The sequence below is a fragment of the Rhyacophila brunnea genome, unplaced genomic scaffold (assembly GCF_057557595.1).
Source record: "Rhyacophila brunnea isolate RB1 unplaced genomic scaffold, BYU_Rbru_1.0 scaffold_23, whole genome shotgun sequence".
Taxonomy (NCBI): domain Eukaryota; kingdom Metazoa; phylum Arthropoda; class Insecta; order Trichoptera; family Rhyacophilidae; genus Rhyacophila; species Rhyacophila brunnea.
The window spans coordinates 10,214,741-10,239,840 of NW_028232893.1; the positions used below are offsets into that span (position 1 = coordinate 10,214,741).

General features: G+C 35.1%; 3 protein-coding genes across 4 annotated transcripts; 2 read left to right on the forward strand and 1 right to left on the reverse strand.

The window, feature by feature from the left end:
* The first annotated feature begins 468 nt into the window (after window positions 1–468).
* LOC147069469 (cytosolic 10-formyltetrahydrofolate dehydrogenase-like) lies at window positions 469–4,474 on the forward strand. Its single transcript, XM_085950144.1, has 3 exons — window positions 469–659; window positions 1,729–1,928; window positions 3,070–4,474. The coding sequence occupies exons 1-3, from the start codon at window positions 526–528 to the stop codon at window positions 3,123–3,125; spliced, it is 390 nt and encodes a 129-aa protein (XP_085806270.1). The 5' UTR covers window positions 469–525; the 3' UTR covers window positions 3,126–4,474.
* Window positions 4,472–11,808, reverse strand: LOC147069470 (uncharacterized). 2 transcript variants are annotated; one of them, XR_015071137.1, is made up of 6 exons: window positions 11,656–11,808; window positions 11,411–11,564; window positions 9,770–9,967; window positions 7,378–7,543; window positions 5,869–6,880; window positions 4,472–5,506 (listed from the first exon to the last, which is right to left on the reverse strand). XR_015071137.1 is itself a non-coding variant. In XM_085950143.1 (5 exons), exons 1-5 carry the CDS (start codon window positions 11,664–11,666, stop codon window positions 6,210–6,212), a joined length of 1,200 nt encoding a protein of 399 aa, XP_085806269.1. In that variant the 5' UTR covers window positions 11,667–11,808; the 3' UTR covers window positions 4,579–6,209. The 2 variants fall into 2 exon arrangements, 1 of the variants encoding a protein (XP_085806269.1); XM_085950143.1 differs by having other exon boundaries at window positions 4,579–6,880.
* A 6,225-nt stretch (window positions 11,809–18,033) lies between these two features.
* Window positions 18,034–20,377, forward strand: LOC147069471 (uncharacterized). Its single transcript, XM_085950457.1, has 3 exons — window positions 18,034–18,574; window positions 19,460–19,554; window positions 19,995–20,377. The coding sequence occupies exons 1-3, from the start codon at window positions 18,238–18,240 to the stop codon at window positions 20,340–20,342; spliced, it is 780 nt and encodes a 259-aa protein (XP_085806583.1). The 5' UTR covers window positions 18,034–18,237; the 3' UTR covers window positions 20,343–20,377.
* Window positions 20,378–25,100: the final 4,723 nt, after the last annotated feature.

The window sequence follows — 25,100 nt, forward strand, 5'->3', positions numbered from 1 at the left end:
ACGAAAATGAAACATATATTATAGACATGCAAGTGTGTTGCAACCTTCAAATACACCAATATTGAATGAGAGTCATTGCATGAACCGAGAGCAGTTGTCAGACAAAGGACAAGCTTACAATGACGTATCCTTGACACGTGTTTAAGTTTATCCCATATTCTTCTTGCCACTCGAGATCGGTTGCCTGTTACTCCACACTCGTTAGGTATTTCAGTTCCCATTAATTCTGTGTTCCCTGGTAATCACAATGAACATAAAAAATGGCAGCCATTGTGTGTGTTAAAAAATAGGAATGCCAACTGAGTGATGTTAATATTTGTAAAGTTTACCAACTTAACTATGTTTCATGCGTTTGCTAAATAATTTCCAATGTTTTTATAAGGTTTCTTATAGGTATGGTACAAGCTCTTTATTAAACACCCGGTACTTCATATTAAAAATTCATGACGATGAAATATAAAAAAAATTATCAATATCTCATTTCAGTATTGCTCGATCGGAGTCAGCGAAGGTGCCGTTTTGGAAATGGGTGGCAAGCGAGTTGAGAGGAAGGGTTTCTTTTTCGAACCTACCATCTTTTCGGGAGTCGAAGACCACATGTATATTGCCAAGGAGGAATCGTTTGGTCCCATCATGATTATATCCAAATTTGAAGAGAGGTATGAATATTATGTTTTATGTTATTACAAACCTTTTCCGGATTATTTTATGATCTTTTTGCAATATTTCATCCAGTTTCTTCTTTTACTTCTCTCGATATTTCTCTTTCTCACTAGTCACTGTAACTGTTAAATAATCGATTAATATCGCACCTTCTCCACTTCATTGTTGTTGGGGTTGACGTTAATAGTGTACAAGATTTAAGAATGTAGCATTCATTATTGAACATACATACTTTGGAACACCAGAAAAAAATATGAGGTAATCACGGAGCGACAGAGAAGAAACAGCTGATGTGTTCCTGATGCCACCAGAAAGGTCGACCCTATCTTACCTGATTACATGTAAATTGTACATATTACATTTCACCGTAGCGCAGTTCACAGTGAGGTTTCTTACCGGAAAGAGATGACCGAGATAAAAAAAATACGTGTTGTTCTGTATTTCTAATTTAATTACATACCTACCTATTTTCTACCGTCTTTGCCTTGTATTTCGGTAGTTTTTATTACGTACATATTGTGGCGGGAACCGCGCCGTTTTGGCAAAATTTTTGAATTCAAGAATGAAAACCTAACCTAACCTATTTGTCCAGTGTATTGGCTATTTTAAAAATTTGTTTGCAGCCGGCTACCTGTAAACTTACAAGAACCGTGTATTATTTAGACATGAATTTTATCTCAGTACTTATACGACCCAAAAGAGGTTGGACTGTCTTTAATAATATACAACCATATATTTCCAATACAACATTTCACGGTGAAGTGTGATACGGCGAACTGCATACGTACAAATTTCTGGACACAATCCCACCTTGCAGAAATGCTACAAAAGCAATCTACGCACTGCAAGTGTCACATGGTGTGAAACGTGGTGATCTGCTATGCTGGAGTATAAAAAGGTGTAGTGATATGTATCTCTTCTGAAGTGCTCCAGATTATGTACAATTTATTGAGTCTATTATGATGAATGAATAAAAAAATGTTTTTCAAGATCAAAATTAAGTAACCTTTGAGCCTTTGCTGTGTATATCAATACATACTTTTAATGTGAGAATATTTCTTCCAGTGATTTCGACGGAGTCATAAAAAGAGCGAACAATACCGAATTTGGTCTGGCCAGTGGTGTATTCACACGGGACCTCTCGAAGGCGATGAACTTTGCAGAGAAGATCGACGCGGGAACCGTCTTCATAAACACTTACAACAAGACTGACGTGGCTGCACCTTTCGGCGGATTTAAGCAGTCCGGATTCGGCAAGGACTTGGGTAATTAATCTGTTGTTTTTACTGATCGAATATCGTGAAAACTCGAACACTACTTCAGTTTGTCCTCACACCGAGGACTATAAAATTATTTCTAACGATGTGTTGTGCCGGTGTGCTCGTTGGTGGCTAATCACATATACACAATGGCATACATACAGTCACGGCAGTAGGAATGGACCGTATCCACCAAGTGGACAAAAATATATTTATCTCAACATCTTCTTAGTTACGCCACGTGTTTATCTGTAAGTGGCTGATGGAGATACCCCATACAGAGCCCACTTTCAGTTTTGACTCACCGACACCTCAGTGATATAAAACTTCATCGACTGCAAATCACTCCATACAAACAGAGGCTGTATACCATGTATGTAATATCAATAGGGCCAATTGAATAGGCCATCTAATAACGGTCTTAATATATGTCAAAAACTATGTAAAATTAGTTAAAAGCTTATCTTATATGGCATGTAAGTATGCTGTGGTAGGTAACTGAAAAGAAGTCGTAGGACGCCCATATTTACAGGACTTGAATTTGAATTTTGTTCATCTTTAGTATTTTACTGTACAAAAATTATTATATTTTATAGTAAAAAAAATAACGTACAACCGCAATTCGAACTCGAGCTAGAATATTCTAGATTATAGAATTTATTAACCGCGAGACTATTTAACCCCAAGTTCAGTGCGCCCAAAATTAATGATAATATTTACAAAAAAATTATCACTAACCACGTTAGGCTAAAATACCTACAGCATCTGATAGTAAATTACACTGGTTTTGACATTGTGTGTGTGTTTATTACAATACATGTCTATATATTCGAATGCATGAAATTACTTGCAGACTTTTTTGATTAGTGCTCGTTAAATATTTGTGTCATGTTCGTGTCGGTTTGGTTACACAAGCGAACAATCAATTTATAAAACATACAGCCGTGGCGAGGGGTGGAGGTAGGCTGTTAAGATTAAAATAATGAAGTTATCATTTAAATACATCAAGAGGCAATTAAAAATTATTTATAATATGAAGAAGGTAGGCTTTTAAATAATAGCCTAGTATAGAGTTATTGCCACTGCTATAATATGGTGTATAAATCAATGGTTTTAGTATTAACATATTTTTTTTTTCTATTCACAGGTCAAGATGCCCTCAATGAATATTTGAAGACAAAGTGTGTTACCATGGAATACTAATTTGATATTAGAATTTAGTTTGTAGAAACATTTTTACCAGTGAACCAAACCATTTACATATTAATAACGTATGTATTTAATACAGAATTGTACTGAAAGATATTATCGTAATATATTTTTGATAACTTAATTATATATTAATATAAAATAAAAATATTTTGTAACGAATTTAACCATTGTTGTGTTGTTTGTAATAATGTTTGTCAATTATTTTTAATGAATGCTTTGTGTTACCTTAATAACTATTAAGTGTCTATTTTTAAAAAACCGATAAGTCCTCATAAAACTGATTAATTAAATGCCGATATGTCCAATTTTATTTTGCTTAATATATTTAATGCTATAAATCAGGAATTCCCAACCACAGAACAAATTAATAAATAGAATTCCGATAGGCTATATTTCAATACACTACATTTTGTGTGAGTGTCCTACAAAAATGACCCACGCAACAGACGTGCAATAGCGTGTGTTGCAACCTTCAATACACCAATATTAAATGAGCGTCATTGCATAAACCGAGAGCAGTTGTCAGTATTCCTGGTATAGATAAGTTTATCCTGTATTCTTCAACGCTCGAGATCGGTTGCCTGCTTCTCTACACCCGTTAGGTATTTCAGTTCCCATTATTTCTGAGTTCCCTGTTCCCAACCCTGTGCAACCCAATGCAGGTTTATATTATATTTGTTAATTAGATTAATAAAAATAATTGCAATTGAATTTTTGTGTTGGTTGATTAGGTATACATATTGACACCTCCTACGTATAAGGCCGGAACTGCAGAATGGTACTTTTCAGTAGTACGATTTTAATAAATTTTAATAAACCACGCGTTAATTTTTAATGCTGAAATCATAATTTTTTAGTTGATTGATATTTATGTTATTTTTCAATTATCATTGTGTTGTATTATCTATAAAATTATTTAATAAAAGGCAATCAAGTCAAAATAGCCAAAACCGCAGTTACGGTCTTTTACGTAGGAGGTGTCGATATTATTTATTCTCTTTCTGAGTTATGTAAGTTTCATCGGAAAAAATGTGTCACCATTCCATTTTTGTCTGTAAATGTGCTTCTGTTAAAAATAAACGGTTTATCGGTCAATAAAATCAGGCATATTATTCCAATTTGAAAGAACAATTTACGTTAAAACCAACCGTTTCCACTTGATATACAGCAACATAGTTTCACCATAGATATTGAATTGTGGACTTGTCTGTATTTGAAAATAGACATATCATATCGTGGATGTAATCCAATGTTATTGTCATCGATTAGTATAGGAATAACTTTTATAAACTTATGAAACATGTATACACAGATAAGAAAATAAAAAATCAACAATTGAATTTGTTTTTCTTTATTAAATTGATTTAAAATGTGGACAGTGATTATTAAAGTAAAGCATGGACCCCACACCCTGAAGCGGGCCCCCAGGCCAGGATCTTTGGTAGGCCCCCCTACCTATCACTAAGATTAAAGGCAGTATGGCGCTCTACAGTAACGTTTTCCAAATGGTATTCGAGGTAAAATTAAGACTATTTAGTATATTTTCTAGCGATTTTTAGTATTTTTTAATACATCCACTTGAATTATTGAATTGTCGAGTATCGATACACATCAAAAACTGCATCGCTTAACTACATGTTTTAAAACCATAATCGACATCAGCATTTGAAGTAAATTAGCACCGCATGTGATTAGCTGTGTGTTTATCTCAATTATCTGGTTGACCCACCACGCCGGGCCCCCAGGCTAGAGCTCTGTCAGTCCCCCCTTGTGCGGACTATGCAGTAGGGTCTTGACTACAAAACACAGATTAATAAGATAGAAATGCAAAAACAGTCGCTATAGATGAAGACTTTGACGGCAGTATTTGTTTATGAATTAATAATGGGTAAGTTATTAAACGCAAGATAAACAAAGAATGTCCTCAAATGATTCCAATATTAAATGTGCGTTGTGTTTAAGTGACAAACATTAATGCGTACACGGAGGTATCAAATAAAAAAAGGGGCAAGGAATCGGCTTTCTCATACAACTGAATGAAGCAGGCCATCAATAGCCGACAACTTACGAGAAATAGCGACACGATAAAAAAAATCCAGGGCATCACAGAGGATTTACTTTGGTCATTATAACGTACCCATATAATATAATGTTAACGTGGAAATTTTTCCGCAAATTGATTACCAGTCTGCCTCCACCATACTTTCATATACCCTGCCGCCCCTAGGATGTACATATTGAAAGTAACATATTATTCTTTAAGACATGTTTAAGTTTGTCACATATTTGTTCACGCTCTAGAATCGCACCTTACGACCACAACCTCCAATTTATGCAGCAATCACTCAATGATGACGATCCAGTGGAGAAGGGTGGAGGTAGGGTGTTAAGATCTGACATAAATAGTGCACACTAAACTTTGTCAGTCATTCGTATTTATTTTCATTGAACTAAGACTACAAATTGCAAATGGGGTTGGTTCGTAACCAAGCCATAATAGATAATAGTCAAAAAATATTCATCTATCTATAAAATATCTAAAAATTTGCCATTGAATCATACACAATTTTAGATATTTTATAGATAGAAGAATATTTTTTATCTATTATGGTTTGGTTAGGCAGTGTTTAATTGAATTTTAAATACAAATCAACACTATGTGTGCACTATTTAAAACGGATCTTAACAGCCTACCTCCACCCCTCGGCATTATGACGAGCCGATGACTATTTATAGTGGAACCATTTAACCATGAATGTGCAGATGCAATTTAAATGTGTTCATGATTTAGGCAGGACAAATGTGGTTATTAGTACGTTTGCTATTGTCGAAAGTATTTACATCAACCCTATTGTATTATTTTCTTTCACACGGCGCCCCTCGACTATGTCTTATAGAATCTACTATTGAATCTCACAATAATGTGTTATGTTCATTCATGTTATTTACATAAATTAATCTACCTTCATTGTTGTGCTTATCTGTTTTTTGTACCTCCTGTATAATTTAAATATTGACACATAAGATGTTTTAACAGCTTAGCGACGATAAAGTTTTTGTCTAGTCGATCCACCGTTAGCAACCTCTAGCTGACTTCCTCTCATAATATCTCTGCAAAGCCTGATCGAAAACGTCTCCAACAGTTCTCTTCTTCCAGATATCCACTTTCGGCTTAACTTCCTTCACCACGACAGCGTCAGTCTTTTTATTCTCCACATTTTTAACGTCTGCCTTTTTATCCGGAGTACTTTTAGCATCGACACTTTTAATTTCATTTGGCTTTTTGAATTTATCCGAATCTTCAACTTTGACGGCTGCAATCGGATCAGATTCTTTTGACTTATCTTTTTTTACTTTTTTACTCTTCGGTTCTTCTGTTTTCGAACCATCTTCATCTCCACTTGAGCTCGATTCGTCATCAATTGAAAAATCGGAGTCTGCGTCAATATTAGACTCCAAATGAGTCCGTTGTTTTTTATTTTCTTTAGCGTCTTTAATATTCTGTCTATTAACCTGTTCATCATCGCTTCCCGATCGGTCATCTTCGTCAGGATTCTTTGAGGTTTTAATTTCTCCAGACTGTTCCCGTTTGCGGTAAGTTCTCTTGGACTTTTTCGCAGGATCTGCAGTGGCCTTTTCTTTGGGGCTTGGATCCGGTTCTTTCTTTACTTCCTTAGGATGTTTGAGGTGAGCTGTACTCTTTTCAGGCTGCAACTGTTGCTCGTAGAGATGGCGGTAAAATCCACCTAGAAAATATTAACCAATCTGTAATCATAGAGTTGTACTCGATGATTTTAATAGAAAAACCTTCTTTGCATATAGAACTTTTAAGTTACTAAGATAAAATTAGCTCCAAGTAATTTCACAATGCAAATCCATTTGCAGCAAACTTAACACTTATGTTCTGAGATTTATGTAAAAAGCCGCATCGAAATAAAAATGCTTTGCATTAACGTTACAGACCGAAAAGAAGTTATTTTATATGTACAATGAAATATTACTATTTAGAATGAACAATCACGTCAAGTCACAAATAATAGTAAATCCAAAGGGCGTTTTTATTGTCAAATAAATATATCACAGAGTATAAGTGTGATGTTTGCTACAGATGACTTTAAAAGTCATTATCATCATCATTCCGCTGCTTTCCATACCTCCTTCACTCTTCATGGAATCATTCAATTGACCCCTCGGGTACCACAGTATGACTGCATTTGTCCAAAAGTTTTGAAAATTTTCTCACCTAAATCTGCTTGCTTAGTAACGTCACCGACTTCTTCTAAGTATTTCTCTCTGCGTTCTTTTTCCTCTTCTAATTTGATTTCTTCCAATTTATTTTTGTAGGCAGTCGTCACGAATGACTCCTTGTCAGCATACTTGTCACCTTCTTCCTCTCTTTCCTTTTGAACCTAAAAAAATCATACACCACATATGAGTTTAACAGTGGTAATGGCGTGCGGTTCATAGATGCTGTGGATGCGGAGGATGCCCATAAATACTCGTATGTAATAATCCGTCCTGGAAAAAAAGTCCTGGATAGTTGACCCGACGTCCTCACATTGACCTCTTAAATTCAACTATTTTCGATATTGCCTGTTTTGTTAATGCAGTTGATGAGTTTGTTTATCTTGGATTACAGGTTAATACAAATAACAATATGGGGGATTTGTTTAAAAATAGTATCGTAAGCACTAAAACATGTGAATACGTGTATTAATTAAGGCTCTAAGTACCAAAAAGTAGTATTGCCTGTAGTTACAAAATACCGAGTCATTGCAGTAAAATTTCATGAAGCAGACCTTTTGAAAAATGTGGTTTTACAGTGTGAAGCAATCACGGCAGCTTCTATAATTTTAGGTATTAAGAACTCGCAAATGTCAACACACCATCGTCAGCCATTTTATATTGAATGAGGTTGACCACTGTAGTGCTATTTACACCATTATAAATAAAACAGGCCAACGGACTTACAACGTCGACAGGTTTAAATATTTTGCTGTATTTTTTTGACTTGCTTGAGGCACTTAGACCATAGTTGAAGTTATTGGCGTTAGTATGTAGAACACTTTTCTATAAAAATGTCAGTTTTTTTGTTTTTGGTACTTAGCGCCTTAATTAATACACGTATTCATGTTATGATAGGCCAGTGGAGAAGAGTGGAAGTAGGCGTTAAGATTCGACATAAATAGTTTGTCAGTGAAATGTATTGGTTTTAATTGAACTAAGTTATTAAAATTCAATTAAACACTGGCCATTATGTCATTAATTCATACGTCATTTTGGAGCTTTTATGAATAGAATAATATTTTTTATCTATTATGGTTTGGTTAGGCAGGTCCTAATGAATTTAAAAAAAACTAACCAATGCTATATAGTTATATGTACCTACATATTCTTCAATGAAAACAAATCGTCGCCGTAGATTTCAAGGGAGCCAGTCCACAAAATCATATTGCTGAGAAACAGGCATTCAAAGATTTTGTGTGACAAAGAAAAGTAACATTTTTTTATAGAACTTTTTTGTTTTTCAAGATATAACGGTGAAACTTTCAACATAGAATATGAAATGCTTTGTGGTGTTATCTTTTTATTATTTTGTACAAATAACTAAAAAAAATAGTATCTTAGAAGTTATGTGTGTTATATCTCTTAAATCACTGAATATTGAAATGTACAAAAAATGTAGTCAAAAGAGTTTTGTGGCTTAAATCCATTGACCACTGCATCTTTGATGATTTTAAAATGCTTTTGTATACTTTACTCATTTTCGCCAAATTTGTGGCTTGGCTCCCTTGACATCTACGGCGACGAAATAAGTGTGCACTATTATTGTCAGATCTCCCATAAATACCTAAACGATTATGGTTTGGTTTAGGCAGGGTTTAAATGAATTTTAAAAACTAACCAGCACTTTCTGCAAATTGTATTGTTAGTTCAATGAAAACAAATAAGGGTAATTGTGCTGCAGAGGTGGACACGAGCTTTTATAATTTTTTTTTTACGAAAACAGTTTATTCCATGTAGACAATTATAATAAATACCTTTTTTGTCGGCGCATAGACTTTTCGATCCAATAATCGTTAATTTGAAATATTCATACATTTTGATACACCATTATCACAAACTAAGATTATATGAGGTAATATTAGGTTGGGGTAGGTTAGATTAGGTTAGGTTAGGTTTGGTTTGGTCTAAAAAGAAAGTTGTAAAATCTCATGTCCACCTCTGCGGCACATTTACCCAAATAAGTATGACTGACAAAGTTTGGTGTGCACTGTTTATGTCAGATTTTGATAGCACACTTCCACTACTTGCGCAATTGGTGGATCTTCCCGCGGTATGGATTCGAGTTGTGTCGAATTAGTGATAATTACTCGAGAAGCACAGTGCGATGCGTTCAACCCGAGGTGAGTACATGGAATAAAGCTGCAGAAAGGAAAGAGGAGTGCAGGAAGACCGTAATTTGATGGTATCCAGGAATATAAGAGAGTGTTGGCAGTGACCAGCTGGAGAAGAAGAGTGGTATACGAGCAGAGTAGAGTAGTCTGCTGGAAGCGGCAAAGGTCTACCTCGGAAGAATACATATTGAAAAAGAACAGAGGATTATTTCAATGATGATAAAAGACAATACTAACTTGTCTCTCAACCCTGCGTTCATTTTCTTTCTTTCTCAATGTTGCAGTATGCAGTAGTTTCTCGATGTATCTCGGTTTCTTGACCTCCTTTTGAACATTCTTGGCCTCTTTCTTCTTGACTTCAATGTCGTCATACAGTTCATCATATTGATATACAGTTGGATCGTCTTCTAGTGCCTTTTTTTGAATTAGACGGGCCTAGAAAAGAAAAATTTAAAATTTTCATTAGCTTCTATTACAAAATATAAAATAAATCCAACCCATTAAATTCATGTTCATAGCTAATTATTTGTACTTTAATTGTTTTCAAATGTATGATTTTTGGGTATTGTAACTCAAAAATGAAAAAAATGATAAATGTGATAAAGATCCAGCGGGGTGGGTAGGTACCTACATAATATTACATGTTATTGTCGAACAAGAACTTCTTGTCCACATGTTAAAACTATGAACTAACAAGCTCCTCCTGAGCAGTTAATCGGACTTCCATTTTCAAATGAGGAACGCCTCCAAATTTATCATTTTATTTTACGCTTCTGTATTGTACGGATCTATCAATTTACGTAATTTGATGTTTTTTATAACAAAAATATATCTAAAACGATCGATCAGGAGTAATGTTAGAATTATTATTAGTGAATTTTTGGTTTATTGCGAAGAAGAAAAGGAGTCGCATCTAAAAAAGAGCCGATACATTATTTAAATACACGTTGCCGCCATGACAGGTACCTCACTGAGAAGTCTTCTATATGCGACTTCCTATTATCGACGAGATCTTGTTGTCGGAGAGTATCTTCAAACATCTGGTATTATAATTTATACTTGCAGATGGCATTCTCTCAGAAACATTTGATACACAAAAACGCTTTGATGTTTGGCCGAACAATACTTCTTAAATTAGGAGCCTTCGTCTTTGACCATTAACTCATTTAGTGCTAACACCGCGACTGGCGCGTTTGGAGCAGTTGGCCATTAGATATAATTAACGTGTCATTTAAATGTGGTAATTAAAAAGTAATAAAAATGTCAGCAGTGATTGTGTAAGCGTCACGATTTATATATTTGTAGGGGTCGTCGATGTGAGGGCCAATGGTGTTGTGACGAGGAGAGATGAGAAGTCGTTGTCGTGATTATGAAGGGTGTGAGTTTATTTAAATTGCGTAAGTACATTTGTACAATTGTTACAATAATGTGAATCACAGCACGGAGCGATGTGCTTCGGTCGAAAACTTACAATCGAATAATTCTCTTTTTATCAATCATGACGTACTGATTATTATTTCATCAACTTATAATTATGTAATAATTAGGCTATTAACTAACTGAGAACAGATATACAAAGATTATTGTCACGGTCATTGATCTACAAGGTTAGCTATAACTTGATACCTACATGGAAATGCCTATTAATTCAATTTGTAATATGTAATATCGCCATATATTCATTGTCACTTCTGCATTGTGATTTAGTATGATATGTTATAGGCAGCGCTCGAAATGGAACATGTTACGAACCGTATCGCTCAATATTTTTCCGAAAATATCAACACACCACAGAAAGTCAAGCATACAAATAGCTGCCATGAGAATTTATGTTATTAGACTTATCAACATATTCACGCCATACACTGAAATATTTACCTGTCTTTTCATTTTCTCTCCTGCCCTTAAGGGGGCTTTGGGGACGCCAACCTCTTCGTCAGAATCATTGTCGTCTCCAAAAACATTTTTGGTACTAGTAAAGGTTGGTGCTTTTTTCTTGTTACCGGATTTATCCGGAACAATCAAACCATACCTAAAATAATAAACAAACATATTAATTAAAGGCATATTATTATTACAACAAATTCTACATTAAAAACAATTCGTATAAAACATCTACTTACTGTTTTTCCATAGTTTTAAATAGAATTACAGCTAATTCTTTCTGTTATTACTATTCTTCAAAAGATTGGCCAATACACTTGAGAAGGACAAGGAATATATTTTTATTTTAAGGTTAGTACGTGTTTGACATTTTACAATGACAGCTAGGCTGTGTTGCTATTATACTCGAATCTAATACATCTATATTATAAAGAAAGGGGATACTCAAACAATAATGATTACAATATTTGAACGTGTCAAATAATTATTTAAAATATTTCATACAAATTATAGAGATTTTAAAATAATTTTATTATAGTATTTTATGCCAATTATTGGAATCATTGAAATAAAGAACGCCATCTATTTTCTAATAGCAACACTAAAAAAATATTTATAGCTTTCAATAATATTTCTTAGAAGTCTCTGTCAGTATTTAAAGAGTGTTATATTTTTTGTAGAGGTGTCGTTAAAAATATATGCAATACATCATGGTTTCCCAAACTATGGGTCGCGACCCACCAGTGGGTCGCGAGCGAATATTGAGTGGGCCCTCGCCACTGTATACATGAATTTAAAAAAATAGGAAGTGATAAATTTGATATTTCATTCAACTATTTATAATTCCTAAAAATTGAAATAAACTTAAGTTACGGAAAATATTGTGATAAAATAATAATAATTTGAATTGCCGGAATATCGCCAACTAGTATGTCAACAAAAGCAAGTGAAGAACTCATTGATTTATCAGAAGATACGTCACTGAAAAATAGTTTCAATCGTAAACAGTTAACGAAATTCTGGCTCTCAGTTGCTGATAATTATCCTTGCCTGTTCGATAAAGCTATGAAAGTCCTCCTCCTCTTTACTACCTCATATCTATGTGTGGTCGGATTTTCGGCTATGGTTAACATTAAAACTAAATACCGAAATAAATTGGATATATCAAACTCACTGCGATTAAAAGTAACTAAAGTTGAAGTTGATGCTAAAACTGTAATGAAGAAAAATAAGAAACAAATACATCCTTCCCATTGAAATAACTTTGTAAAAAAACCTTGCAGGTGTAGGTATTTAAGTAATATTTTTTTTTATTTAAGTTGTGTTTCTTATTTCAACAGTTTTTCATTCATATTGGTAACACTTATAAAAAATATTTTTTTTTATTTCAATTAGAACAAATAAGACAGCATTAAGTAGTTCCACGACTCGCCACTAGGGAATCTGAGCATTACCAATATTTATGCCCTCTTTTCTCTAAGACAGTTAAGAGGTGGGTCCCAAGATTGGAAATTTTTGTTAGATGGGTCGGAGCCCAGTCAACTTTGGGAACCACTGCAATACATATTTTTATAAATAGTTTTAATATTCGTCTAATTTTATCGTTTTACGGCTTTCGGGCAGAAGCAATACAATTTCTTTATTTATTTATTTATTAGTATTTTATACTTTTTAATGGAGCGACGGTTTCGTTTGACGTAGATGACGCAATCGATCTGTCAGAAGATTTAAAAGGGGGCCTCATAACAGTTCAAACCAGTCACACGAATTTAGGAGGGCTCAAAAACAGTCAGTGCCCATCTACCAGTGTCAGTTTAAGACATTGTAGGCCCCAGCACCCAGCGGTAAACTAACCATTCTTGGGTATTGCGAGATTCTAGGCATCAGTGACGGTTTAAGGCTTTAAGGTAGGTATATGGCTGACTGATTATAAGTATAATATAAAATAAAGCCTTTCAATATTTTGTAAAATGATATTATTAAAAGTAAAAGAGATTTTAATTAGCTGTACCTATAGAAGGATGATGTCAATATGAGATTTTCATGGGACCGTCTTGAAGTCCTTGTGAGTGACTTGTCTGCCAAGTTCTCGAAGTGAGCGACCCCTGTATCCAATACTTTCCATCAGCTCGGCAGTTTCCTAAAACCGGTATCAGTCAAGGCCCAGGAAGACGTCAGGATGTTTTTAAAATATCTATTTAAAAATAGATTTATGTGGTCTTATTTTATTTGTACCTACTCCAAGCAAATTTTCTTGTGGATAATTAATTATTTATTCATAAAACCATACCAATAATTTTACAAACCATGTTCCTAAAATGAACCACGTTTAAAATAAACGGTAGTGATTTTTTTCAAGTCGGCAATAAATAAATTAGGTGGTTACCTACCAATATATTTGTTGTGTTTATAAAAAGGTTGTAAAACATTAAAACATCCCATAAAAGGTAAAATATTATATTCTTCGAATTCATTAGGTCGGCAGCAGTGGCGTACCTAAAAGCCAAGGAGGGAGATATAGGTACATCATAAAGAGACTATTTTTTGTGTTTCATATCATGTAATTAAATTGAAGTAGGTATAGGTATAGGTAGGTACCTAAATGTATTTTTCTGCTTACGTGAAAACAAAAAAAAATGTCGAGGACGAGAAGTTCTTTGTCCTAGTTAATAGATTTACGTACATTTTTATCGTAATTTTGATAATAAAGCTTGCGTCATTCATTGTTGCCAACAGATTCAAATATACCGAATTTTACACGTATTTTTGGAATACTGAACTCCATGATAACTTTTAATTTTTAATTTTATTTAAAAAAAAATTAAGGCGGCATTTTGGCACTGCCTAGGGGCAGCATTTTGTCTAGGGACATCACTAATTAACATCACCACTATTAGGTATATATCTACCTATATAGAAATAAGTAGGTGCCAGTAGCGAAGGGTGGAGGTAGGCTGTTAAGATCCGTCATAAATAGTGAACATTAAACTTTTTTTACTTATTTGTTTTTATTGAACTGATAGAAGACTAGAGTAGTTTACAGATGGTGTTGGTTTGTTGTTAAGAATCAATTAAACCCTGCTTAAACCAAACCATAATAGTTTTGGTATACCTACTTTGGGTCACACGACAAAATTTTGCACACTTTTTCATTCATACTTAGGGGAAGGTTGCGATCATTGTACCAGTGCTTTCATTGGACCACGTAGGTATATCAGAAATAAAAGACGTTAGAAACCATCAGTGACCTCACAAAGCAAGCTTTCAATGCCTCTTCCGCGCCTCTCTTGTTTCAGTCTCGTCTTGGATGTGGTAAATGAGTCACGTTCGTTGGTGTATTCATCGTGCATAAAATATAACAATCAAGTAAAACTAAAACGAATGTAAGTATGATTCTATTAACTATATTTGGTTGTACTTACATCAATTATGTTAGGTAATTTATTTCTATTTGCAACTATGATAATAGTTGTTACGTAATACTTTGGTTTTTTTGTGAAACTTGTTTTTGTGACAGCACCCGTAGTTGCTATCATTGAACCATGGATAAACTCTACCATTGGACCGGTCCAATCATGGAAACGATTTTATAACATTTTTCATATTATATTCTTTTTGCATTCCATAATGGCGAAGAGTGGTAATACTATACCTGGAATGAGCCCAGCATATCATTGGCATTACAGGCATTAAAGAAAAAAGAAGTAGGTTTGAACCAAGCAAGTGGAATGTTTGGAGTTCCGAAAGCGACACTGAAACGAAGACTAGATGGAAGCAATCAAAAACTAAAGAAGAAATTCAGATAGTTGGTTCCGAAGGTGATATACCATTAGAATTATTAGAGACAGAGCTTTGCGAACACATTCTCGAGCTTGAAGATTGTTTGTATGGTATCATTCCAGTAGATGTCAGGCGATTGGCATTTCAATTTGCTGAGCAAAATAATATAAATAATAGATTTAATAAAGAAAATCGAATTGCAGGAAAGATATGGTATTACGGGTTTATGAAGCGGCGTCCAAACTTGAGCCTACGACAACCGAGAGCTACTTCATTCAACAGAGCTACCGGATTTAATCAAGCTACAATTAAAGATTGTTTTGATAAACTTCAGACATCTATGGATATGCATGACATTAACGATACTCGGCGTGTATTCAACATTGATGAAACGGGTCTCTCCAACTTGCAGAGAAAACCTAGAACAATTTTGGCTTTGAAGGGTAAGCACCAAGTTGGAGCAATCACTAGTGGAGAACGTGGCACAACGACCACAGCTGTATGTTGTGCCAATGCTTCTGGCCTATTCGTTCCCCCGCTTATCATATTTAAACGGAAGAGAGCAAAAGATGAATTGAAAGATGGAGCACCACCTGGTTCAATATTTGCTTTCAACCCAGACAGTGGCTATATTAATAAAGCAATATTTTTTCTATGGTTTTACATTCTCCACAAAATGTTGCATTTTGTGGAGAATGTAAAACCATCTCCAGAAAAAAAGTTTTGCTTATACTGGACGGTCACACAAGCCACACCAAAAACTTGGATGCAATAGATATGCAAAGGGACATGGTGTAGTAATGCTTTCACTTCCAGCACATACATTCCACAAACTGATGTGTCATTTTTTAAGCCGCTGAGTAGTTATTACATAGATGAAACCGAAAAATGGCTTCGTCAAAACCCTGGGAGATGTGTGACAACATTTCAAGTATCTATGCTCTTTGGAAAAGCCTATTCCAGGGCTGCTTCTGTCGGTACGGCTGCAAATGGCTTTCTGAAGACAGGCATTTATCCTCTGCATAAAGATGTATTTGCTGACTATGAATTTGTGATAGCCCATGAAGAATCGGAGAATACTTTTGTTTAATTTTTATAAAATATTATTACCACGTATGTAAATTATTATTATTTTTTCAAAGTCCAATGATGGAAACTTAGTGGTCCAATCAAGGAGCATGTGGTCCAAAGACGGCAACTAACAAAAAATTGGTTTTCCTGTTAAATCTCAAAAATGGTTAATTTTATTGGACTGGTGTTAAGTATATACATAATAAAGTAAATAATACATTAAAATGAACAATTTGTTTTATTTTATCAATAATATTTGATGAGTTACACCATCACAAAGTTAAGTGGTCCAATCATAGCAACCTTACCCTACATATTTGTTTTCGTTGAATTGAGAATACATATTACATATATTGTTGGTTCATTTTTTTAAATCCAATAATTCCTGCTTAAACCAAACTATAATAAATAAAAATTATTATTCAAAGTTATGTACTTATGATTTAATTGCATAATTTTAGATATTTTATAGATAGACGAGTATTTTTGACTATTATCTATTATGGCTTGGTTTTCGCAGTGTTTAATTGAATTTTAAATACTAGCCAACGTCATCTGTAAATTGTGGTCTTATTTCAATGAAAACAAATACGTATGACTGACAACGTTTAGTGTGCACTATTCATGGCGGATCTTAACAGCCTACCTCCACCCTTCGCCACTAGTAGGTTGGTAGGTACCTACCTACATTGTCTTGTTACGGATTGTTGTATACTTGTATAGATTATACCGATTAAACATGTTGCACATTAAATTTAAAAGTCGTGCCACTAAACAAAAAAAATGATTTTCAGATGAAGTTAAAATTTATTGTTAAAATAGAGGTTAAAAATGTAAAGGAAAAAAATATATTTGGTTAGAAGATAGATATTGTATAAAATATATCAGAATTTTATTCTATTTTGTTTTTTGAACTGATTCAAGCAATATTAATTAATTTATAAACGGCGCATGCACTTTAGAAATTTCGTAAGATTTTCGCCCTCCTATGATCGATTTTGGTTACGCCATTGCGCCCAGCTGATACAAGGGTATATTTTTTTAAGGATACACCCATAAAACTGATGAAATTAACTTCGTCATTTGCGGCACATCATAAACAGCATAATGAATTTATAAATTATACCTTCCTCACATTTAAAGAAACGGCTCAAATGTGGAGCCCCTTCACCCTGTCTTAACACATTGCAACACGCAAGTTACTTATTTACCTATGCACTCACACAGTCCCTACTCGACCACGTCCACGTTGAGAAACTTTGTTTTCAATATTAGCGCCTGTACACGTGTATGGATTTACTGGCGGCAATAGTGCTTATTTTAAACTATCATGACAATAACAATTTACACGTAAAAGTGCTGACTGTCTCTCCAATTCATTCTTTAAGAGTGAGCGAGACGCGATGTTACCTACTATTTAGTACTATTTGACAGCAAGTGAAAATCGGTCAACCTGAAAATTCGTTTTTTTTGCCGGCAGGTTCGCCACTATCGTTCTACTGAGCAGGCGCAGATCGAAAAAAATTCTTACTGTCATATGAAAATTCAGAAGCTTCCAAACTTGTTTGATTCATGCATGCAAAATTTCCAACTGCAGGATAATACATCTTTATCTATACATTTTCTTACTGACAACAGTAAATCCATGCTCGTGTAAACGGGGTATAAAGGTAGGTATATGGGTAGGCACCTACTGTTCACCGTTATGCCGGCGCTCCATTGGCACGCAAGTCAGACGATTTACAGTCTTCGGACTTTTTTTTCGCGTGGAGCACCCCAGGTCTGCGGACTTTTTAATCCGCAGACCAGGCTCGTTGGATTTCAAACATGTTTGATATTTTACTCGCCGAGCCGCTGAAATTCGTACGTTCACCACGCTTTACCGTCACATTATTTATATCTATGCCGACGGACGACAGCGCCATCAACTGTCATTCAAAGTGTTCGGACATCTCACATCGATAACAACAATGGTAGATCTACGAGTGCATTCGAAAAGTTTCTTGGAAGATTTTATTAGTTGTTTTAAAGACAACCCATCGTTGTGGAAGACGACCAGCCCACTATACAAGAATCGTGATGCCAAGTCCTTGGCGTATGCGGAACTTTTGGAGATTTTAATCAAGGTGGAGCCGCAGGCAAGGGTCGACGATGTTAAAAAGAAAATACAGACATTGAGGTCGGGTTACAGAAAGGAGAGAAATAAAGTAAGGACATCATATCGAAGCGGAGCCGGCACAGACGCAGTTTATCTACCCAAACTGTGGTACTATAAAAATTTGGAGTTCTTGAACGACCAAATGGAAGGTACGTAGGAATGCTTTAAAGCTATTTATTATACACGTGCAGATTTTGAAATTGTCGTACCTAGCTCTGAAAGTGACATCGCATTAGATTAGCTACTATTAAGCAATTAAAACATACAGCTATGAATCATTTCTAGTCACAATAAAATTTCTTATTCTTTGCCGAGGTAGGTAATAAATAATAATAATATATAGGTACGAGGGAATGCTTTAAAGCTATTTATTATACACGTGCAGACTATGACATTGTCGTATCTCTGAAAGTGACATCGCATTAGATTAGCTACTATTAAGCAATTAAAACATACAGCTATGAATCATTTCTAGTCACAATAAAATTATTTATTCTTTGCTGAGGTAGGTAAGAAATAATAATATATAGGTACGATCATGGCGGTGGAAGCGCGGCTTATTGAGTCGTGGTCGGGTCCCAGGTTCAAATCCTGGGTCTGACAAGTACACATTGAATTTCAATTTGTGTATGAGTCAGAGTATGGACCTAATATGTTGAGCAAGTGGCTGACATCCATTTCTCGTAAAAACAAAATCTGTCAATACAAACCTCCACTCCGTGGAGGTCCATATTATGATCGGACATGGTCGAAAGAAGAAGAAAAGAAATGATCATAAAATCAAAAATCGCTCGAGTTAGGTTCCTTCAGAGACAATCAATAAATCGTCAATCATCAATCAAAATTAATGGTACAGTTTGGTTATGAGGAATACAGCGGAAAACACATTTTGAAAATACCCGATATACTGGATTACACCAATTATACCAATATCAATATTAACCGTATGAAGGAATGGGTACTTAGGGGAGAGATAATAAAAAACAAGTTTGAGTATTATGTTGTATTTTAACAATTTACATTTTGTTTTACAGAATCGAGCTCAATATCCAGCATGGTGGACGATTTGGAAAACATGTCTCCTGATGAGAGTTACTCCAACTCGTTAAACAACGAAGATTGTATTGAGGTAAAACATTTTAACTAAATTGTTACATTGGTTTAATTTATCTATTGCTTATCATACTTTCTTGCCATGTGACAGCCCCGATAGTATTAAAATATTTTTTTGGTGCAGGTATTTTTAATCTGCCTTCGTCTAAACGTTTGAAAAAATCAGATTTTCTCAGTACGCCTCCATCAGAAATACGTCCATTTGTTCCAACATCAACATAAATAAATTCATAATTAGCATTTGCAATCGCCATCAAAACAATGCTGTGGAAATGTTTGTAATTATAAAAGTGGGAGCCGGCGCCTGCAGGTGGCACGATTGCAATGTGTTTCCCATCAACTGCGCCCAGGCAATTTGGAAATTGCCATTTACTATTAAATTCTTCTGCAATCGTCTCCATTTCTTCGTGCGTATCAGGGAACTGCAACAAAAAATAATCAACATTTTATTTACAGATAGAATATTCGCCTTCAACATCCACGTTGTCGACTACTCCAAGGTCGAATCTCAATAGAGCACCAGAACCCCCATCGTTCAAACGAAAAAAATCGAATGATAGCGCCAACAAAGTGTTAGAATTAATCACCGACAAACTAAGCAAGACTGAAGATGAATTTGATGTTTTTGGCAAAATGATGGCCATGAAACTACGATCGATGTCACAGGGACAAAGATTGCTGGCCGAGAAGCTGATGCATGAAGTTGCCTTTATGGGACAAAGTGACAAAATAATGCCAGCAACTACTGTTCATACTCAACCAGTTTATCGTATATTAAGCAAAAATGTACAAAAGCCGGTATAATAAATTAATGTTTTTTGTATGAATAAATATCTTGTAAAAATATTTGTTTTTTTGTTTGTTTTTATGCCTATAAACCTTAGCTTAAGCGATACAACAAATGGTAAGTATTTGAGCTATGTTAGCAAACCTATATTATTATGTGGCCTCATTTAGAAATCAAATTCCATGCTTGCTTTTCGAAGAATATGACTAGTATTACAATACATTCAACAGGAATAATTAAGCAGCTTGCTTACAGCCTATATGGAGAGTCCTGGCTAGGTACAGCATTCTAATGGTCTATTGAATATTTAGCATGTCAACGATGGCCTTATTTGTGACTATATATATACCTATCTCAAATGCATCTTGTCTGCCATTCTTATGATGTTGCCGTCTATGATTTATATAGGTAAAACAATCCACTAAACGTTCACTTTATAAGACCAACCAATGTCTACTTGTTAATGATATATTTGTAAATTTGCCCAACTTTATTAGATGACGTATAATATAATACACACCTTGAAATATTCTCCTTTCAAAACGTCAACGATGACTTGGCAAGTTTCGGGAATTATCTTGCCCAGAGTTTGTCTTCCAATCGCAGTTCTATAATGCAAGTCAGTGAATGTTCCGCCGGCAGCCAAAAATCGCAGGGTTGCACATAATCTATCATGAGGAGAAATAGCTTCCCTCATCATAGTATTTTTTTTTTTAATAAATGGGGAGACCAAATTATACAGTTCTGTGTATACATCATCCGACATTCGCAAATAATTGCGGAAATCGCTCGGTTGCAAACGCAATTCTCGTATTAAATTTGTGTGGGATAATGTCGTTCGTTTCCTTATCCAATGTTTCACCCAGTATTTGTGTACCCTTTGCTTCGTTATTACATTATCTGCCACCCAATAACCCAAAAAACATAAAACGTCGGTATCATTTAACGCCATCACGATTTAACTGTCAGATATACGTATATTATCTATGCTGTCAAAGTCGACTGTTTTACTCGTCAAATTAATTATATACTCGTTTCGTTGAACGTCTGTTGGCCAGTAGCAGAACGTAGAAAAATCTGAAGACTTATTGTCGTCGGACTTTTGGCTCGCCAATGGAGCGCTGGCATTACTGTTCACTGTTCACTGTTACCGAAGAAGGATTCAGAGGGCGGCAAAACTCCGAAAATAAATATTCATTAATAATTATTGTATTAAAAAGATAATAATATGTCATTTAACTACGATGCACTGCTGTATAAAGGTCTCCCCAAGATTCATCCACTCTTTTCGGTCCCTAGTTCTTTGCTGCCACGCCCATCGACCGAACTTTATGAATTCGTCTAACCAGCGGGTTTTAGGGCGTCCCTGGGTGCGTTTAGTGCCCCTTGGGTACACTACTCTTCTGCAACATATTCTTGGCTACGCTTCTAGTTGATGTTGTCTACTAAATGGGAGGAGCTTGTTAGTTTATAATGGAAGTGCGGTTAAAAATGGGCGGAGCATGTTAGTTCACAGTTTTAACACGTAGCCAAGAAGATGTTGCTGATGAGTACTGTATGACCGAATTTGTCGATAAGCTTATGATTTTTTTATCTAGGTATGTAGGTAATCTTCTGTTTTTGTATGAATATTGCTATGAATAGGTACATAAATATTATATAGATCCACCAGTATAAGTTGTCCGCTGAGTGAGGGTGCCACATCGCAAATTTGACATATCATTCAATATTTTTTTATATTGTGATGAGCTTAGTTCTAAATTCGAACACCGGACGATTTATGATGGTACCTAGGTATATCTTTAATTTATTTCTATGTTTATTTTTTATGTCATGTTTTGAACCACAGAACAGATAATAAATAGAATTCCTATCTGAATTCTATCTGATTATATGATTAATGAATCTGAAGAGCAGTTGTTGCCAGTATTCGACGTATAACGTATTGTATTCTTGACACGTGTTTAAGTTTATCCCGGATTCTTCTTTACTCTAGATCGGTTACCTGCTACTCTTTATGCGTTAGGTATTTCAGTTCCCATTATTTCTGAGTACCCTGTTTTGAACGTATTGAATTCATGATTTAAATGTTCAATAGGTAGATATATTATGGAAAATAATTAAATGTGTATTCGGATAATAAAATATATACGTTCATTCTATTCTGCCGGCTAGCGACGTGTTAACACAGAATCTGTCTAGAGACAATTAATCATTTTGAGGTTAGATATCAACTTCTTTCCGTTGAAATTGCCCTTCTCCCGGGGTTGCCAGTTGATGTCTGCCCATTGTGCCGCCCTTTTTGCGTTCCCATCACAGTGTTGCCCTTTTTTATTTATTGGCTCACCTATCCCCACGATGTTTTGTTTCGCGCAGTATGGCCAATGCATAAGAATGAAATTATTACGCGAAGTCATCGCAGGTTGCCGCTGGTTTAAATTAACTCATTTAAAAATGGAATGATAGATTCACGCCAATGTTGCCAGTAGGTATCAGAAGCAGATGATAGATTTTTTGCTATGTAGGTACATATATTATCTACCTATCTAGAAACAGTGACGTGTCATGGGATAGGCAAGTCATGCACTGTTTAAGGACGATGCAAAAATAATCATGGGATCTTTTGACAGTAGACTACGCTGTGGTCATTATATAATACACAATAATATAATAATATATATAAGTACATGTATTTTTAACACTATCTAAAGGCCCAATGACAGTAGTGTAGTTTAACAGTACCTAGTGTATTTAATAATAGAAGTGAAACAATCACAAACACCCAGGCTTTGAGAAAATAACATAAGTAGCTTTGAGAAAACCACCGGGTATTGAACCCGGAGCTCCCGGATGAAAGACCAGCGCCTTACGCACCCGTGGCGAAGGGTGGAGGTAGGCTGTTAAGGTCTGACATAAATAGTGCGCATTAAACTAAAGCGCGACTACAATATACGCGCGAATATGTTTTGACTATTATCTACTATGACTTGGATTAGGTAGGGTTTAATTAAATTTTAAAAACTAACCAGCACCATCTGTAAATTGTATTCTTAGTTCAATGAAAACAAATAAGTATGACTAACAAAGTTTAGTGTGCAGTAGGTAGGTATTTATGTCGAATCTTAACAGCCTACCTAAACCCCTAGCCACTATTACGCACTGTACCGGAAGAGCCGCATACCATACATTAAGTCAGATAGGTACCTACCACAATGATTTAAGCAGGGCTAAAGTAATTGAATTTTAAAACTCTCCGAAAAAAATCTGAAATTTGTAGTCTTCAATGGAAACAAGTACCTACTGAGGGGTAGGGGTTTACGTAGGGTGTTGATTTACACTTTTCCACTTATTAAAAACACTGATTCAGGGACATTAAGTATATTTCGCTTGACAAGTAACAATTAATTACTAACAACTAACAACATTTGTAAACGCACGCTTTGGCGCGAAAAAGGTAGCAAATCGTATTTAGAGGCGACGTTCAAGGCTCAAGGGTAGGTTACCGACTGCCCGTACCATACCTACTCTCGACCCTTCGTCCGCCCAGAAACAGATAACGGTAACTTTCTTTTTCTTTGTTTCGCTGTGCATCCTGGTCTAGGACATCTTGACTCATTTACAATTACAATAATATCATTATATTCCCAACTCTGTCGATTGGAGGATTTGGGCATTATGATAATATAATAAATATTATTTGGTATCACTACCTACTTACGTATAGGTAATATCTGAAAAAGTTAAGCGTGCACTAGTTATGTCGGAAATTAACAGCCTACTTCCACCCTTCGCCACTGACCAATATATAGTATAATACTATTCGGTAGAGTTTTCTTTGGTGCTTGCGAATGAATCGTAGTTTTGCAGTAGGTGGGTATATTTTTGGATCTATAAAAATATATTAATTATATTAGGTATGTACCTACCTACCTACGGTCGATTTATTCAGATTTGATTAGGTAATTTAACCCTATCCACAAAATGAAATAAAAAAGTTATAAGTGGGTAAGTTACCTACTTAAAATATCGGATTTATTCCAACCCCAAAAGCAGTTTCTTAAAAATATTGAATTTTTATTCTTGCCATGTTTTCGATTTCCGCATTAGTTGGTGCGGCAATTCAATAGAGCTTACGTGGAATTTTTGAACAAGACACTTCAGAGCTATATAATGTTTGAGGCTTTCACGGTTGTTTTTTACCGTAGTTGATTTTTGGGTTTCCACCGTGTGTCCTTCTTCCTTCTTTACTCGACGTTTCGGGCTCATTGCAGAGGCCATTATAAAGAGATGATAATATGTTTTATGATGAAAATGTAGTGTAGGTATCTGAATGTGAACGTTGCTCTAAGAATGTCAAAAGGAATCCGTTAAGCTAAGAGTAAACTTTGTTTAGAATAATCTGTCAATCGTTACGACCAAGGATACCGGCTCGAATATTAGATTTTGCTGATAGTGCCGGAAGCTATGACGTTTTTAACCGTAATCCATCATCCCTATTAATATTTTCAGGGTTTCTATGGATTTAAATGGCCTCCTTTACTAATCGTGCGAAATATCCTTTATTCCGACCCAATTATCTTGGTTTCAAAGTCAAATTTGTATCCTGTATCCATCGAGTGGTCGGCAATTGCCGACATCGTGTAATCTGCAACGAGCCCGAAACGTCGAGTAAAGAAGGAAGAAGGACACACGGTGGAAACCCAAAAACTTACTACGATATATTCAGAGCTGTTGAAACCACACAATTTTTAAAGGTTCGGTTTCAATGGGAAAAT

Bases quoted from the DNA above. Each gene is read 5' to 3' on its own strand.
- LOC147069469 (XM_085950144.1), top strand. From the start codon at position 526: ATGGGTGGCAAGCGAGTTGAGAGGAAGGGTTTCTTTTTCGAACCTACC. The intron at 660-1,728 runs GTATGAATATTA...TATTTCTTCCAG, and splicing joins ATATCCAAATTTGAAGAGAG to TGATTTCGACGGAGTCATAA. The intron at 1,929-3,069 runs GTAATTAATCTG...TTCTATTCACAG, and splicing joins CGGATTCGGCAAGGACTTGG to GTCAAGATGCCCTCAATGAA.
- LOC147069471 (XM_085950457.1), top strand. From the start codon at position 18,238: ATGGTAGATCTACGAGTGCATTCGAAAAGTTTCTTGGAAGATTTTATT. The intron at 18,575-19,459 runs GTACGTAGGAAT...TTTGTTTTACAG, and splicing joins CTTGAACGACCAAATGGAAG to AATCGAGCTCAATATCCAGC. The intron at 19,555-19,994 runs GTAAAACATTTT...TTTTATTTACAG, and splicing joins ACAACGAAGATTGTATTGAG to ATAGAATATTCGCCTTCAAC.
- LOC147069470 (XM_085950143.1), bottom strand. The intron at 9,968-11,410 runs GTAAATATTTCA...TTTCTTTTCTAG, and splicing joins GAGAGAAAATGAAAAGACAG to GCCCGTCTAATTCAAAAAAA. The intron at 6,881-7,377 runs GTGAGAAAATTT...AATATTTTCTAG, and splicing joins TACTAAGCAAGCAGATTTAG to GTGGATTTTACCGCCATCTC.